General features: G+C 58.9%; 1 protein-coding gene across 1 annotated transcript in view; it reads left to right on the forward strand.

Moving 5' to 3' along the window:
* The first annotated feature begins 538 nt into the window (after positions 1-538).
* Positions 539-17,966, forward strand: part of Parvb (parvin, beta) — a 57,817-nt gene continuing 40,389 nt past the window's right edge. The window contains exons 1-2 of the mRNA XM_005379454.2: positions 539-612; positions 17,785-17,874. Coding sequence (XP_005379511.2) covers position 612; positions 17,785-17,874 — 91 coding nt within the window. The 5' untranslated portion in view covers positions 539-611. The remainder of the gene's footprint in view (positions 613-17,784; positions 17,875-17,966) is intronic.

Consider the following 17,966-nt stretch of genomic DNA (forward strand, 5'->3'; position numbering starts at 1 on the left):
GCGCCGGAGCGCAGCCTGCAGCCTGCACAGCTGGGGCGGCCCCGCCGGAGCCGGCGTTCTGTTTCTGGTATTTGATTTCTGTTGTCGTGGAAACAGGGTGACAAGTGTTGGGTGCGTTGGCGTTCAGTCTTCCGAGTAGCTGACAGCCGGGAGGTGCAGCTGTGCTGGTGCGTGCCTGTGGGACTGTCACCTCCCTGGGGGTAGGTGGAGGCCCCGCCGCCTCCCCGTGCCCTGCCTGGGTCACTGCCCGGACCCGGGCCCAGCAGCAGCCCAGGTGCAGCAGGTCGCCCCGGGGCACACGCCCTGCCTTCCTGCCCCTTGCCTGGGGGTCATTTCCTGGGGAGCAGCTCGCCAGCCCCATGAGGCTCTGGGCTGGGGAGAGAAGTGACAGCTTGTGGTCAGCCGCGTGCTATCGTGCGTGGCAGCCGCGTCCTGCGGCCTGGGGCTCGGGGCCGTCCCCAGAGGCCCCCTTAAAGGGGAGCTGCAAGTCACGGTGGTGTCCCCGCTGGCCACATACGACGCCCTCGGGTCCCTGCTGCCCGGCCAGTGCCTGGTGGCCTCGCTCAGCCCAGAGCCCCTTGGAGCGTCCCCGCTGGCTGCATCTCCTCACCAGTGAGTCCTCGTGTTCTCTTGCTTCTCGTGGGCTGTGGAGTTAAACCCGAGCCTCGGGCTGTCTCTGCTTTCGGGGAGTTTCTTTTGTAAGAACAGACTTGGGCTGGCCTTGTCCCAGGACAGGGATGGGGACATCAGTGTCAGGACAGTGGGGAAGGAGGACCCTTGGCCAGCTGGCTCCAGTCCAGGGGTCATGGTCTGACTTGAGGAACAAAGTTTCCATCACTTGGGCACGTGGACCTGTGGGTCCAGGAGAGGGGGGCTTGGGTCCCAGAGCTGGGGTCAGCAGGGGTCCTTGAGCCCAGGTTCACCCCTGGCAGGGTTTTCAGAGAGGCCTTGGGGCGCACGCAGGGCGAGTGGGAGGGAGATGCCGACTCCCCCAGAGAATCTCAAGTCTGTCAGTGCAGCCAACGCTCTGAGAAGTCCTGCAGGCGGGCACCTGTGTGGCTTGTGAGACCCAGCTGTCCTCCTCCGCTTCCCTGACCCTCACCTGGCTTTGTGAGGCCCACGCTGTCCCTGCCCGAGGACTCCCCTGGGGACAGGGAGCAAGAATCAGGAGGCATGCGCGGCCTTCCTCGGGGTCTGGGCCTGTTTCTGTCCCTGAAGGAGCAGCTGGGGATGAGTGGGCTGTGGGAAGGGGCCCCTCGCACACAGCCCGAGGTCCCTGGTGGACTGGCCTGGCCCTGTCCACAGCCTGCACTCCCCGGGTGGCTGGAAGCCCAGGTGTCCCCTCCTCCAGGCTTGGATGAGGACTCAGAGGCCACGACAGGCCCCAGTTCCTGGAGGTGAAAGTTTGCACTGAAAACAATTCATTCCAGTCAAAGCCGCACACCGTGAAGCCCCTCAGACGCCCCTCGCGTCCAGCACGCTCGTCCCATCGCCCTGGCCGCCTCCGGAAGCGGCTCTGGTGCCCTCTCCTTAGCTCTGCCTCCATTCCTGAATCGATTGAGAACGTTTCCCTTTCATGGTCATTTTGACTTTGGGGAGGAGCCCGACGTCGCTGGGTGCCCGAGTAGGTGAAGACACTCCCGCTGGGTGACGCTCGGGGTGGCAGTCACCGTATTTGTGAGCCCATCTCATAAAGATTCTCATGAAGGAGGACGCAGCGGGTCTGTCTCTGTAGTGCGTTTCTCAGTGTGAACACGCACTGCGCCTTCCTCAGCCGGCGTGTATGGCTGCTGACCCTGGTGCTCAGCTGGGACTCCTCGGGCGATTTCCGTGCTGTCCCTGTGCTGTCCGTTTCCTCCCTGCAGAGCGGTGACGGGAGGAAGCGCTGGAGGAGTCCCAAGTGCGCGACGTCCCCAAGGCTGTGGTTTTGTGTGAGGGACCGTGTGCTTGGACAGGCTGGTCCAGGTGTGAATGTCGCCATTGAGCTGCCTTTTCCCAGGCTGTGGCTGTGCCCCAGCCCCCTCAGACAGCCCATCGCAGGCCTTGCTTCTGTGGTCACTCCAAGGCCCTCCTGCTGGGGATGTGGAGATGGACCTGGCACCTTCTGTCTCCTTCCTGCAGGACAGACTTCTTCAAAACTCAGCTGGGGGACACCTCCTCCAGGAAGCCTGCCAGGACATCACTTACCTCCCTAGACACCGCCCCCCACACCCCATTCACTATTTGCCCACCCGATGCTGCTGTGCAAGCCTCCTTGGGCATGCCCAGTGCCTGGGGTGACCCTCGTGGATGTCCACTCCGTGCACGCGGTGAGCGAACATGGCCTGTACCGTGGGCTGCAGGTTTCCCTGATTACTCCAGGAAGTCTGTGCAGAAAGGCCCACATCGTTTATTAAAAGTGAACAGACAAAGCCGGGCGTGGTGGTGCACGCCTGTAATCTCAGCACTGGGGAGGCTGAGGCAGGAGGATCGTTGCGAGTTCGAGGCCAGCCTGGCTACAAAATAAGCTCAAGGCCAGCCTGAACTGCATAGAGAGACCCTGTCTCAAAAAATAGAAAAGAAAAAAAGACAAAGGTGAACAGTTCCACCTTCCTTCTTCCTGACCCTGACTCTTGGGCTTCTCAGCGCTGACCACGGGCAGCACCTGACCGGGCTGAGCGGTGTCCCCATGGATGTCCGCAGACATAGACCTTTGGATGAAGCCGGGCAGGACAAGCCTTGAATGTTCGGGGTTCACTTGAGCAAAACAGTCATCGCTTAAGGAGTGGGGGACAGCCCGGGGGAATGTCCCTGGAATGGGGGTGGCAGGGGCCACAGCCAATGGGCCTGGGACAGGCTCAGGGCTGCCTGGCTCCTTGCTGCCCAGTGTCTACACAGAGTAGGTCTGCAGCTGGGCACTGTTGACATTTTACATGTGCTCTGCTTAACCCTGGAACTGGAAGGAGGAGCGGTTGTGCTCTTATTTTACTCAGTGATTCCGTAGACATCGGTTGAGGGCCCACTGGGTACTGGGCTGGTCCGCAAGGACCTACTGTGTGCAGACAAGGGTAGTGTCTGCATTTGGACAGCTCCTGTCCAAGGTGGAGGCTGTGTGTTGGTACAATAAACAAAGACTGAGGTAGCCGGGGTGAGGTAGCTGCCTTGATTGGCAAGTTTGGGCTGGGGATCCCCGCGGGGCCCTGGAAGCAGGAGGGCCTGGCCAGCGCCCTCAGGGGGGAAGCCTCCAGCTGGCTGGGGGGGTTTCCTGCACGCTGGCCCAGGTGAGAGTGCCGTAGGAGATGGCCTTGCGGTGCTGGCCCTGGCTGTGGCTGGGTCACCTCTGGGCAGCAGCTATCTGAGCAGGATGTTGGCGGCACGCTTTGCTGGCCTGGCCACCTCTGCCTGGCCTGGCCGTCCCCAGGGTCCAGAGCATGACCCTTGCCAGGACCAGCAGTTTCCCAACCTGTCACTTGCTTCCTGCAGGAGGGCGGAAGCTGGTTGCCTGGGCAACTGAGGAGGGGCGGGGCCCTGTGGGAGGAAGCAGAAGGAGGGTGGGGAGTACTGGCCTGGCCCACTGTCCCCGCCCTGCCAACTGCCCTTGGACTCTGGCCAGGCCGGTGTGGGCGTGCGGGTCGTGAGTCCAGGCTGTGCTCCGGGCGCACGGCGTGATCCTGAAGGTGGGGTGTACCTGTGACTCACTCGCCTCCAAGCCCCTGCCCACCCCCTGTCCACAAGAGGCGGGAGAGCAAAGGACCGAAGCGCCCTGGCGGCTCTGTGCTGAGGAGACCCGCCCTCGGGTCCCAGGCTGCACCTCTGTCCTGCAGGCCCTGGAGGGGGCCCACTACCTTGGGCTCATAGGCTGACGGAGCCACACTGTGCACTTAGTTAGCACCTGTGGTTTGCAGCGCACAGGGCAGCTGGGATGTCCGCACGGTGACCCGCAAGGTGGGCCAGTGTGGGCACTGCTTCAGGACCCCTGAGCTGGAAGGAGGCTCGCCAAGAGCAGAGGGGTGACCAGGGGGCCCTGGGAACATGGGTGCCTGCTGCCTGCCTGGACCAGGAGCACACACGTCCGCCTGCGCATGCAATGCGCGCACTCGTGCACATGCGCAGTGACCCCGAAGCTCCTCTCCTCTGCTCTTCGCGTTTGTCCATCCCAAGGGTCCTTAGAGCAGTTTTCGGCGCACAGCAAAGCTGAGTGGCAGCTGCAGCCCTGCCCTGCGCCCAGCCTCCTCCGCAGTGAGCACCCCGCCCCACCCAGCGGTGCATCGAGGAAGGACCGTTGTCCCTAGAGTCTGCAGCTTCCATCCGGGTCCCTCTCGGGGCGGTGCATGCTGCAGGTGCGGACAAAGACGGCATGGCTCCCCCGCGCTCCCCCAGAGCAGCTCCACTGCCCCGAAGCTCTCGCGCTCCCTCTGCCCGTCTGTCCTTCCTCTCAGCCCTTGGCAACCGCGGATCCTTCTCATCTCCAGCGTGGCCTTTTCCAGGGTGTCACAGAGGTGGCACCACTCCAGACGGAGGTAGCCTTTTGAAGCTGGATTCTTGCACCTGGTAACGAGCTCCTGAGCTTCCTCCGTGTCCCCTCGTGGCCTGAGAGCTCATGTCCTTGCAGCACCACACAATCTTCACGTCAGACGGCCCTGGGCTCCCCGCCCCTGCTGCAGCCCCGCTTCTGTGGTGGCGCAGCCGGGAGGCGCCTCCTTCACGACTGTGCATTTCCTGGAGCGGCCTTTACCTCTGGACAGAGGAGCGTCCTGGGCCCCCCCACGGCCTACTGCCTCTTAGGTCACGGCCCCTCTGTCTTTTGCACAGAGGTGGCTTTTCTAACACCTGCCCTTCGGGGTACATTCAAACTTCAGCATCTCCCCGCCTTGTGAGGGGTGAGTCCCTGCTTCCAGGGCCCTGGCAGGCCGCTAAAGGCAAAGGCGGTGGCAGGAAGATCGGGGTCACCTCTGTGCCAGGTACCCTTGGGGACACAGAGGACTCAGAGCCTCAGGAGGAGGCGAGGCTTGTGGGACGCAGCTGTGGCTGAAAAGGTCAAGCAATTAGTGCTTCCCGGCTGCTCCCCCAGCCGCCCCTGAATAGCCAGGCCCAGGAGGAGAGCTGGCGGTGGGCCAGTCCCTGTTCAGCCCTGCAGCCCGAGGTGGCTGTGTTGTCATCCTAAGAAGCCACCGGAGGAGCGGTGGCTTCAGACCCTGCTGCAGGGGAGGCTGTCTGCTTGCTTTGTGTGCTAGCGGATTTGCTATTTCGAAGCCGGCCTCCTTGGGTCTCGGGGTGACAGGAGAGTGACCTGTGGCTGCCTCAGGGGCGGCGTGCTGTCACCCTCCCTGCTTGTTTAATGCTCATCTGTCTCAGTCCCCGCTGAGGTGCCCGCTGCAGAGCAGGTGCTCAGCAAACCCGTGTGGCCCAGCAATGCCCCTGGCCCTTGGAAATGTGCGGGCCGGCCGGGCGCCCTTGTTAGGTTCCCAGGGCTGCTGGAACAAAACACCAGAAACTTCTCAGATGAAAACAATGCACGTTTGTTGTCTTACAGTTCTGAAGTCAGAGTCCTAAGTCAAGGCTGGCCCCTTGGGTGGGGGGCTCGGTAGAGCTCGTTACCCTGCCCTTTCGGGCGTCCAGAGGCAGCCACGTTCTCGGCACCGGCTCCTTCCTGCGTCTTTTTTCCGGGCTGCTAGCTCGGGTCCTTCTCTCTCCCGCTCACGCCTGGCCCTCCTGCACTGCCGCCACCCCATTGCACAGCCTCCCCAGCCACCTGTGCCGGGTCCCCCTGCCGAGGAAGGGCCCAGGCTCCCGGTTAGGACGTGGACACTTGTGGGCAGCGGGCCTTGTCCATCCTCCACAGAGGCCGTAAACAGTGGTGGGGGAAGTAGGCCCTGTGCGCTCCAAGGCGAGGCCCTAGAAAGGCGCGCGGGAGTCGGGAAACGCTGATGTGTCTGCTCGTGAGCCGCTGTGGAACCCGCTCGGTGGTGTCCCGGTGTCTCTCTGCCCCAGGCTTGGTGCTGGGCCCTGGGTGGACCGTGCAGGTGACCCAGAGCACAGAGGACCAGAACCCTGTAACAGGATGCGTGGCGGAGCCTCTGGCTTGGAAGCAGCTTGAAAGAAAGGAGCGGGGTGCGACAGGAATGCATGTGGGGTGTGGGGGAGCCCACCTTGTTTGGGGCAGGCAGCGGTCTCAACATACCTTTAGCCCCCAGTTCCTTGTTCGGGCTTTTGTGGGGGGCTGTGGGGTCATGTCCGTTGGGAATGTGCTGGACAGGGCCGGATGAAAGGCCTCTGGGCTTTGTGTGTCTGGGTGGAAACAGGGCTGCCAATACACAGGATGGGACTTCAGGCACCCCCCAACGCCACCTGCTTTTGGAGGGACCTGTCTGCCTGGCTGGCGCTGGGGTTATTTCTTGGGTACAGCTTGCTTGCCCTGCTGCTGCCGCCGGTGCAGATGGGCCACTAGGGGGCGCTATATCCCCAGCGGTCCCCATCCGGCCCACTGGAGCCTTTCTACAGCAGGTGCACATCGGAGTCCATGTTTTTTTTTAATGGCTTAATGATTTAATCTTCTTATTTTCTCAGCAGAGCACGCTTTGGACTTCCCTGGGTACTTGGGGCAGTACTGATCAGATTAATTAATACGAGTTCCACAGCTCAGGACTCAGCCAGACTTGCTTGTGCAGACTTCATCTTCCCTCTCCTGCTTCTGCAGCCCGTTTATGGAGCCTGTGAACCTCCAGGCTCGGCCCGTGGCTGGGAGTGATCGGTGGGTGTCGTTTCTTCTCTGCCTTGGGGAGCATTTTGTGCAGGCTGCTGGCAAATGAGGGGCTCAGAGGGGCTCAGAGGGGCTGAGGTTGTGGCCGACACACACTCGTGCTTTGCGTCTGTGATCATTGTGAGTTCTTGTGGGCCTCACCTCCCGCCCGCCTTCTGCTTCTGCCGCACTCTGGATTTTTTCCCCTTGCCATGAACCAGCAACAGATCTTCATGGCCAGTGATTGGAATCGCTTTGAAGTACTCAGTAAAAAAAAACTAAAAAATGAAAGCAGTGTGATGGATAGGGAGGAATGTGACAAAAGCACCCTCTGTAAATCAAAGAGCAGAGCACAGAAATCAAAGGACTTGAAGAGGGATTAGGGCAAGTGCGGCCCAGAGGTGGGAAGTGGGCAAGAAAGTGGGCGAAGACGGGAGCTTTTGGGGAGGGGACCCGGCTCCAGGGCCGTGTGTCCCGCTGTCCAAGCGGTGGCAGATTGGGTCAGGCACTGCTGTGCTCCAGAAGAGCCAGCATTACACAGTGTGACTGTGGAGCCGGCCTCTGAGTCCCCGAGCAGCCAGCGCCCGCCCCCAGCAGCCTCCTGTGCTTCTGTTTTCATTATTTTTAACATTAAATACTTTGGTACTGGAGACTGAACCCTTCACACTGAGCTACATCCCCGCCCTTTTTATTTTTTCAATTTGAAGACAAGGTCTTGCTAAGTGGTGGAGGCTGGGCTCGAGCTTGCAGTCCTCCTGCCTCAGCTTCTCAGAATGCTGGGTGACAGGCCTTCGCCACCGTGTCTGGCGTGTGGCTGTGGTTTACGTCTCACAGTCTTTGTGTCCTGCTGGGTCAGCCGTGTGAGTTTTCCTTCACAGCCCTGATGGTGGTATCTGACCGAGTGGCTCACGGCCGGGGACTCAGGGAAGCCCTCTGTGCTTCCGGGGTGGCGCTGGGGTGGGCCGTGCCGCCGGGCCCATGTGGCTGCCACTGCAGTGGCTCTGCCGAGCGGGGTCCTGTTCTCAGCCGGCCTAGCGAGTGTCTGCGTCCAGCGCCCAGGGACTGACCTGTCGGCTGCTGGCAGTGACGCCTGAGCAGGAGGTTCAGGGTCCTCCAGCGTAGGCCTTGCCCGGTTTGCGAGGAAGCAGACATCTCCAGGTCCAGATCCTTCGGGGATCGGTGGCCTCAGGTCACATGACCCTGCAATCCTCTCGGCTGTACCCGGCCGTACCCATGGTGGCCTTGGCCCTGATCTGTAAGTGCAGCTTTCGGGTTTAGTGTGGTTGAACGGATGCTGCAGGACGACGTTGCTCAGCTCTGCCTAACCCAGTGTGGGCACCGATGACGGGGCGTGAAGGTGCAGAGAAGCCCACACTCACAGCTCGGCTGCTTCTACACGCACCGCCTTCCTCTGTCCGTTGTCACAACTGTGTGACCAGGCCCAGGTCCTGTCCCTCTGTACCTGTGCAAGGCCTGAGGGGGTGATGCCGTACCCAAGGTCTGGCGGCTGCTCACTGAGGCACCTCCAGAACCCTCTGTGTGGTGTAATCCCCAGGCAAGGGCTTCGGAGGAGGCCAGGTGGCTTCCAGGAAGGCCGGTGGATGGACGTAGTGGTGGACTTGTAAGAGGGCTGTGGCGGATGCCGGATCTGGGCTTCTGGAGGCAACACAGCCTGAGCAAAGGCCTGGTGGCTCTCCAGCTCCTCACTGGAGGGCAGAGGAGATGGGTTTCCTGGAGGGAGCAGGAGAAGGTGCTAGAAGGTCACCAGGGCAGGTGGTGGGCAGCTCAGGGTACCATGGGTGCGCTTGGCCTTGACTCCAGGGCGGCAGAGGGCCGGACTGGGCTGAGGGTACAGGGGTGGCTTGGAGCCAGCCCTGGAGGACACGCTCTGGGGGTTCTGTAGGGTGGCTGAGGCACAGGGACGCCCAGGTGCCCCCGAGGATTCTCCCGGATGTGTTCAGGCTGCGTGGAGGAAGCTGAACGACCGAGCAGGCTGCCTTTCATTCCTGAAGCTTCCGCGTCCCTCTGTGAGCCAGGAGCTGTGGGTCCGTCCTCCCTGGGGAGACAGGGGCATTGCGCTTGGAACCGACGTTCCGCCTGCACCTGGGGACCTTTCTTCCTGCTCCTTCCTGCAGATAACTCGTTTTTCTGTGGTTCTAGCATGTTTCTGATCACCCTGGGGACAGATGGGAAGAAAAACCCTGTCTTTCTGGGCCAAGGGAATCGTGTATCAGCTCTGGAGCTCCCGCTGTATTCTTAGACATTTATACATAGGCAGCTTTGGGGGTTCAGACCTAATTTCCGGAGATGGCTGGGTCCTCTCTGTCCCCTTTGGCCGCCTGCTGCAGGGGACGGGGGTGAGGACAATAGTGAGGCTTGGGGCTGCGCTGCCCACAGCCCTAATTGAGGAGCAGAGCCCTCCCGCTTGAGTCTGGAGGCCCCCGCCATGGCTGAGATGCAGTAATTGGGTTGTCGGTGACCCACGAATCTGTTCTCGGTGACCCACGACTGCCGGGCTAATGGAAGCCTTAATAGGCACCTTGTTTCCACCCAGTTAAGCGGCCAGAGTTGGCCGAGGAGCGAGGACAGTGGATTCCGGTCCTCCTGACTTCCTGGCCTGGAATTATCTCCCTGGCCGCGTTTTGTCCGTGCAGGTGCCTACAGTCTCCGCTGCTTCCTTCTGCAGATGTGCCGGTGCCATCAAGGTGCAGCTTTGTGCAGGGTCCCGGGCCGGGGCTGCGGACAGAACCTGGTCCCCACGCCATCCTCACCAGGGCCTGGGAGGCAGGGGCACCCCACAGTGGCACAACTTGGGGGCAAAAGTTTGTCTTGGTCCCGGGCACTGGGAGCTCTAGGAAACCCAGAGGATGGGCCTGGTGTGTGTGTGTGTGTGTGTGTGTGTGTGTGTGCTGAAAATACTTTCCAGGCTGGTGTGGGAGTGGAGGGGTTCACTGATGAGCAGTGGTGGGGACGCCAGGTGGGGACAGGGGAGGGTGATCCACAGGAGAGGTCTGGAAGAGCCTGGGCAGAGGTTCATGTGGGGGCGTTTGAGCTGCAGCTAGATTCATGAGGGGTGGTATCCACTCATCTAGTCTTTGGGGACCACTAAGAAGGCTTGGGTTGGTGGGAGCCATGGGGTCCGCCACCCGAAGGACTGACTTGTGCAGACAGCCTGTGTGCTGGAACAGTTGCTGAATCAGACAGGACTTGCAAATGGCAGAAAAGCCAACTGAAGTGGCTTAAGAGCAAAGTAGAATTCATAAGTGTGTTTAGCTGCAAGGCCCAAGGGTGATCAGCTTCAGGTGAGGCTTGATCCAGCACACAGATGGCGTTAACAACTCTGCTCTCATCTTCGCTTGGCCCCTTTGACCTGGTGTCTTCCATTCCAGGTTCTGTGTGCTGGTGAGAAGATGGGTTAGCTCTAACTGGCACCTTTTCCTGGGTCACAGCCAGTGGGGAAGAGCGCCTGTCTCTACATTCCTAAGAAAGTCTTGCTGAGCCTAACTAGGTCACGCCCATTCCTGACTGCATTCCTGGGGTGCAGAGTACTTGGTGGCTTTGGTGTGGGGCCCTTGCTCCACCCTGAGCTCAAGGCTTTGGAATGGGTGGGAGAGCCTGGTTCTCCCCAGGGAAGGCTGCTGAGTCTGGTCTGATCCAAAGGGTGAGTGGAGCACCAGGGAGAAGAAACAATAGTGTCTGGGACAGTCACCCACAGAGGTGGGGAGCCCAGCACCTCACAGACCAAGGCGACTGCCCCAGCGTAGGACAGGAAATGTAGCTCTGCAGACAGGAAGTACAGCTCTGCAGACAGGAAGTGCAGCTCTGCAGATGGGAAGAGCAAGAGCAGTTCTGCTGTGGGTGGTGCTAAGTCCAGCACCCTGGGTCCTTCCTCTGTGTCCTTGGCACTGACACCCATGTTGAGCTCTCTGCTGTCACACACAGGAGTCTGCAGCTGTGTGCATGGGTGAGCCATACTTGAAGCTTTTTTCCCCACTTCCTCTCTGTCCTAGTAGCTTGCTGTGTCCCAGAGGGAGTCCCAAGACTCCGTCTGGGCCCCAGCGCTGTTTCTGTCCCAGCACCCTGTTGTGTCCTCTGAAGAACCAGCTGCCGCTCCTCTCCTTCTCTGCTGTACCCTGTGTGTAGCTGTCAGAGCATCTGCTTATTTTCCAACCTCCTGGCTTTAATTTTATTTCCTGAGAGTGCTGTCTGATGGCAAAGTGTCCTTCTCTCTCCTCGCCTTCACTTGCTCCTCTCTTCCAGACATGGTGCCATCCTCAGCATTTTGGAGCGTACCCTTCCATCCCTCTCTCTGTGCTTTTAGATGCATACACACAGAAATATGCTCTTCATTTTTCTGGTTATATTTTTTACATAAATGCAGTTGGTCCTCTGTATTTGTGGGTTCCCCATCTCTGGATTCAACCAATGGTGGATTAGAAATATTTAAAAAGAGAGCTGGGTGTGGTGGCATACGCTTGTAATCCCAGCACTCGGGAGGCTGAGACAGGAGGATCATTGTGAGTTCGAGGGCAGCTTGGGCTACAAAGTGAGCTCAAGGCCAGCCTGAACTGCACAGTGAGACCCTGTCTCAAAAAGACAAAAGACAAAAAAAATTTAAAAAGTTAATTGCATCTGTGGGGACATAGCTAGACTTTCCACTTTTATCATTACTTAAACAATATAGTAGAGTGACTGTTCGCATGTCATTTGCATTGCCTTGTGGATTAGAAGTCATTAGAGATGATTTAAAGTACCTGGAAGGATGCGTGTGGCTTCTGTACCCACACTGCACCATTTTACATACGGGGCTTTAGTGTCTGTGGGATTTGGTATCCACAGGGGATTCTGGACCAGTCAATTTCCTGCCAATACCAAAGGATGACTTTATTGTGTGGGGTTGTTTTTGAAACCTGCTTCTTACAATATGTATTGTGCTTAATTAATTATGTGTTGATTCCTTGTGAACCTTCACAGGTGTCAGGTGGACTGGCAGGTGTAGGTGTCCAGGGCACACAGGTCTAGCCCTGCCCCAGCCCTGCCATCGCCAGCACTGCAGTGCCTGAGGCTTTTGGCACCAGCCCGGGACAATTCCTGATGTAGTCAGCAGCGCTTGTGGTTCTCCTTTGGACTGTGAGATGCTGAGATGCACACACATTATTTTAGCCTCTAAGCTAATTATATCCCGAGAAATCAAATGGAACCTCGTGCCCTGGGAGAACAAGCCCCATACATCAGGTGTCCACGCTGAGCCGTCCCGGGGCTGGGAACGGTGATGGTGCTTCCTGATCCCCTTGGCCCCCTCGGCCCAGTGCAGAGACGCTGCGGTGAGTTAAACGCACAAAAATACAGGGCTCATTAGGATAAGGCCGCCCCTTCAGGACCAGGCCAAACTCCTTTCTGTGGGAAAACAGCCCCGATCTGTCACCGGAAGCACGAGAGGCTCTGTCTTTGACGTCTGGCTGCACGGATCACAGGATGTCTCTGCCGGCTTCCCAGATCTGGGTCACGAAGAGGAGTCGCTCCTCGGGGCGCCGTTAGCCTTTGCCCAGCGCGTCATCCACCCAGGGCGTGACCCTGAGGAACTTGAAGAGGAGCTTGGGGCTCAGAACCCCCCGAGGGCCGCTCTGTGCACGTGTGACCTCCCCAAGCGGTTCCGGTCAGCAGCCCCTTTCTGCCTCCTTGGTGGGTGCGGAGCGTGACACTGGTTTCCTCTTCCTGAGATCTTATTTAGACTTATTTTGACTCTGCCGAGCGGCAAGATCCTCACATGAAGCAGAGTGTGATTTAATTTTAGAACTGCTCTGTGAAGCAAACCTTGTGGCTGATGGATTTAATTATTCTGATAAATTAGAACTCCGCCGTAGCAATGACCTCTCTGTTTGTGTGCAGGCCGGAGCTGGGAAACCCACAGAAAGCTCCTGCCTCCCCGGGGAGGTGTCGGGATGCTGGTACAGCCCGCGGTCCCTGCCGGTCCCCACGCCGCCGAGCTGGGAGTGGAGCCTGGGGCACTGGACGCTCCGGTCCCTTTACGCTCCGGTCCCCCTGCATACAGCCTGCTGTGCTCCTTGGAGCAGGATCTACTGCAGGGAGACCGGGCTGGCTGAAGAGGCTGGTGCTGAGGTGGCCCAGCGCGAGGCCACTTGGCTGCCACTGACAAGTTCCTTCTGATATGGAGGAGGTGAAGAGCAACCCTTTTCTGTAGGTTTTGTTTTTGCTTTGATCCTGATTCAGACAAAGGGCCGCTGACATCAATCCCCCTGAACGCTTTTTCTCTATGGAAGCCAAGACACACCCTAGGCGTGGAGGGTCCCCGCGGGTGGCAAAGTGCGTCTGCTCTGTCGAAACGACACAGGTAGAGAAGGGTTGGAAGAGGTAATCATCCTCAGCTCCCCTTTACCCCGCACAGCCTCCTGCAGGCGCCCCTGGCCTCTTGCATCCCTTACTGCAGGGCGTGTGTGTGTGTGTGTGTGTGTGTGTGTGTGTGTCACAACCCGCTGCCCCGCCCCGGTCCCCCTGTGGGGCGGGAAACCCAGTGGCCTTTGTCCCCTCCTGATGTATCCTTTGCCTTAGGTAACCCTGCACCCCAGCCAGCCCGCTTTCAAAGTCGCGTTTCCCAAAGTGTCCAGAGGACAAAAAGCAGCAGCAGCTGCCTGCAGCCCTTTTTTTTTTGGACAGAGCCTGGGTATAAATAAATAAATAAATGGACCCACACAAAGAAAAAGGTTTTTTAAAAAAAATATCAAAGATAGAAGCTTTCCTTCTGGCCTGAGGTCTGAATGGCAGGCTTTTTATGAGTCTTGAAAATGGGGCGTTTTGGAGTTTTTGATCCCTGTCTTCCTTTTGATGCTCTTGTAATTCCAAATCAGAAAAGGTGTTTTTTTTTGTTGTTTTCTTTTTTTTGAAATGCCTGGCTCAGGCTTTGGGTGGAGCGTGGAAAGTGGGCGTCTTTGGAAACATTTGAGTCAGCGCCCCTCCTGTCCCGGCTGGGCCCTGCCGGGGTTGGGCCTGCTCCGTCTCACCCGGATGTGGTGATCCCTCCCGCCTCATGAGTGGGAACTGCGGCACAGAGTGGTTAAGCCGCTTGGCTGAGGCAGCACAGCCTGGTGGTGGCCGGGCTGGGATCTGAAGCCAGAGACACACTCTGCACAGGTCTAAGAGCAGGTAGACTTGGGGCTCCGTGGGGGTGCAGGGGGCTGTGTGCCTAGCAGGGTGGCTCCGCTGTGACCTGTCACTTCCGTAGACTTGCAGGAGTTAACTGTGGGCGGCAGGGCAGGTGCACACAGGAGGTGCTGGGGACGCGTGAGCGGCCCCTCCTCCACCCCCACCCACAGTCAGGTTGTCGGCCACTGTAACCCTGGGTGACCGTGGGGCTGGAATGATCCGTTCCCACGCGTGACCAGGGAGAGTCCACTTAGCACCCTGAGTAGCAGCTTTGCTGAAAGTTCAGCGGCTCAGGGGGTGGTGGCCTCTACGTCCCCCCGACATCCTGTGCCCAGCAGGAGTGGCTGTCCGCGCAGTAGCCAGGTGGTGGCGGACCGTCCTAGCAGACCGTCCTTGTGGTCTCCTGGCTTCTCTCGCCCCAACTCCCTGGTGTTTCCCCATTTCCTGTGCTCTGAGCCCATGGCCGTGAGCGCCGCGTGGTCAGGTGACCGGGCAGTGGGCGCAGCACCGGCAGCTACCCTGGCCGTCACCAGCACCGAGGCCCTCCCCGGCCTTGCCTGCTTCCCGCCCGTTATGGCTGCCTCCTGCGGGTCCTCCCGCAGCACAAGGCCCCTCGCCTCCACGGCTGCTGCAGGAAGCCCTTGTGTGTCCCCATCCCTCCTGTGAGCCCCGTACCGCGCACCCACGGCCTCCTCTAGTCCCCAGGGTGCTCTGGGAGGCGGGTCTTCTGTCACTTTGGGGAAACCGAGGCTTAGCAAGTGGCAGAGTGGGATTTGAACTTGGGCTGCGTGGCTGTAGCCTGTGCTCGTGGCGCTGGGCCTGGGGTCTGTGATCGTGTCCCTCTCCCTGGCGACAGGCCCCTTGGGAGGGCATTGCTGGTCCGGAGCCTGGTGGTTTTCCTGAGCCCGTTTCTCATTTATTAAGGTCACAAAGTCCCTGGCCTTGTTTAGTGGCGTTTTTGATGCTAAAGGACAGAGTGAGATTTCTGTCTTTATGTGGCCCAGTTTCTGGGCTTTGAAAATGCTGTTATCTTCCTCTTCCCCTGCTGGGGTTTTGAAATCAAGCGAGGCTTCTTGCCTTCTGCTGGCCACTCGATGTCCAGGGGCAGGGACAGCGTCTCGTCTTTCCAGAGGAGTCGGGTGCCCAGTGGTGACCGCCTGCGTGGCTTCCGTGCCCCCTGCGTGGCCTTACTCTTAAATGGACCCAGGCCTTGCGCTTCCTTGGATGTCAGTGTGACCACTACACATAGCTGGCAGGGACCTCCTGTGTGACACAGCTGGGAACATGGGTTTTGGAGTCCATGGTCTTGTGCGGGCTGCTGTGCCGTGAGGACTTGGGTGAAAAATCGCCTTTTCTGTCCTTTAAGACTCTGCCAGCTGATTATCTCAGCTCTCCAGGAGGCTGAGGCAGGAAGAGCGAAAGTTCAAGCGCAGCCTGGGTAAATTAGCAAGACCCTGTCTCAACAAACAAAACCCTCCCACAATAAAACAAACAAACACTCAAAAAACATGGCTGGGGATGCTAAGACTATTGCTCTGTGCAAAGACCCTGGCTTGCATTCCCAGTACACCAACAAGTAAACAAACAAAACGAAACTGCGCCTAGGATGTGGTAAAACTATTTGTGGAACTTTGGTCTCTGTTTTCTCAGCTGGCCGGGCTCACCGTGGGGACCTTGGAGTAGTTTCAGGAGGCAGAGCAGATGGAGTCTGCATGTTCACTGAGGCCTCTAGCGTTTTCTGCGGCAGAATTACTGCACGACTTGGGGGTAAAAAGCTGAGGAATTGGGCGTTGAGAGCCGGCCATGCCCAGAGCCTGTTTGGTGAGGGCATGGTGGGCTGGGGCAGGCAGGTGAGCCAGGAATGGCAGGGCTGCCTCAGACCTCAGCCGGGAGCAGCACCTCCCCAGGGGAAGGCAGACTGTGGACAAATACACAGGTTGTAGCATTTACCATCTTAATTATTTCCAAGTGCCTGGCTTAGCAGGGCCTAGCCAAGCACATCCAGTATATGCAGCCGCTACTGCCGTCCATTGCAAGAACTTTCTCATCTTCCCAAGCTGGAGCTCTGTACCCAGTAAGCGTGAGCCCGCCTCCCATCCCTGGCCACCACCTTTCTAGTTTCATCTCTGTGCATGTGACTGCGCTGTGTGCCTCCTCTAAGAGGCATGGCACAGTCTTTGTGCGGCTGACTTTAGTTCTCTGAGCACAGTGCTCCTAAGGTCTGTCCGCGTTGCAGCAGGGGTCAGCATGTCCTTCCTTTTCAGGGCTGAGTAGTAGTCCATGCACAGAGGGGCCACATTTTGCTGCTCCATTCTTCTGGCTGTGGATCTTTGGGTTATTTCCACCCCGTGGCTGTCGTGACTGTTGCTGCTGTGATCGCGGCTGTAGGAGGGGCTCTCCTCTCCCGAAAGCCAAGCATCAGAGCTTTCACTGATGTGAGAGACACCAGGGTCCTGGGGTCTTGCTGCTGTCTTCTGTCTGAGGCACCGAGGGAGTGTTGTCTCAAGGCTGGGTCCTGTGTTCCCTGTGGGCACCATGGGAGGGAGGAGACTCGGCAGTGTGAGTGGATCTGGGCCCGACTGCCAGCGACGCCCTAGGGATCCAGGGTCACTCCGAGGCGAAGCTCCATCCAGAGTCCCCGTGGGCAGCCGCCGTTCCTGATGCTGTCGTGTGGCGCCTGCAGGGTCTGTCTGGTGCCAGGGAAGACAGAGAGATCCTTTCTGTTGCCCTGGACTTGGGCTGTGTCTCTTAGCTCACAGCTTCTTTTTGTTTTTTGAGACAGTCTCGCTGTATGGTTCAGGCTGGCCTTGGACTCACAGCCATCCTCCTGCCTCAGCCTCCCTAGTGCTGGGATTACACACATGCTCCACCGTGCCCGGCGGCTCACAGCTTTCTGCAGCTGTTGAGCCACCCTTGTACCTGGGGACCCCGGGGTGTGCACGGTGGGCCACAGCCATGGGGTGCGTCCCCACTAGGCTGTCACCTAGGGTAGTGACTCAGGTCGTTAAGGCAGACAGCACCCCGCCAGTGCAGAGGAAAGGCACACAGAGAGAAGGTTTATTACTCACGGGTCCTGGGGCCTATGGAAGAGAGAGGGACCCCGGGCCCACAGCGTTAGCCAGACGGCTTCCTGGGGGAGCTGGGGCCTCGGTCAAGTGCTGAGTCCACGCATTGATGAGAGGTGGCCACCGCAGCACACACGGTGTGAGGTCAGCGGGACCGGCCAGGCAGACTGCATCTGGCTGTCCCACGGGGCGGGGGTCACAGGAGGCAGCTGTGGTATGTGGGGTGCATCACACTGAAGAGCTGGGGTGGGTGTGTGGACCCCAAAAGCACGTCCAGGGGGCTGAGCCCAGCTCTGGTCTGGAAAGCCCAAAAGATTTAAAAGAGACACGCAGGCGGTGTTAAATCATAGGAGCACCGTGCACTGTCCACCAGATTTCTGTCCCACGATGTGGCGCTCGACAGCGGCACATGGTAGGTTCTGGTCTGTCTCCAGCATGCCCGTCGGGGGGGCTGTTCACACCTCAAGTCCATAGCTCAGGGTGTGGCTCTCTGTTGTCCCTGTGGTCTAAGCCCTGTGTGCTCCAGCAGCCTTGTGCAGGCCTAGAAGTCTCCAGAAGCATCCAGAAGCTTCCATATCTTAGTTGTGTGTTCCAAAGCCCAGTGAGAACAGCTTGACAGGGATTGGTAGGGATCGGTGGGAACTGGGGAATGTCTGGCGCAGGAAGAATTACAGGATGCATTCTTGGCCCTGAGCCTTCCCCTTTGGACTCTTCCTGGACCTCCAGCTGTTGAGGAGTGTTTGCTAAATGTGCAGACAGGGAGTTCCCTCCAGGGCCAATGTGAGGCCATGGAATTCCACTCATGCTGACCACGGTTTTCTTCCTCTTTTTTCTCCACAGTGAGTGACCTGCAGGAAGAGGGCAGAAGTGCCATCAACTCGCCGATGTCCGCTGCCTCTGTGGACGTCCACCCCGAAGACACTCAGCTTGGTATGGGGGGCACCTTGACTTCCTGTCATGAGACTGTGCACGTCCGGTGTTCAGCCGGTCTCGCTGGGGCTGATGGGATCTGGGCGTCCTGC

The sequence above is a fragment of the Chinchilla lanigera genome, unplaced genomic scaffold, assembly GCF_000276665.1.
Source record: "Chinchilla lanigera isolate Chin_1 unplaced genomic scaffold, ChiLan1.0 scaffold00012, whole genome shotgun sequence".
In the NCBI taxonomy this organism is placed as follows: domain Eukaryota; kingdom Metazoa; phylum Chordata; class Mammalia; order Rodentia; family Chinchillidae; genus Chinchilla; species Chinchilla lanigera.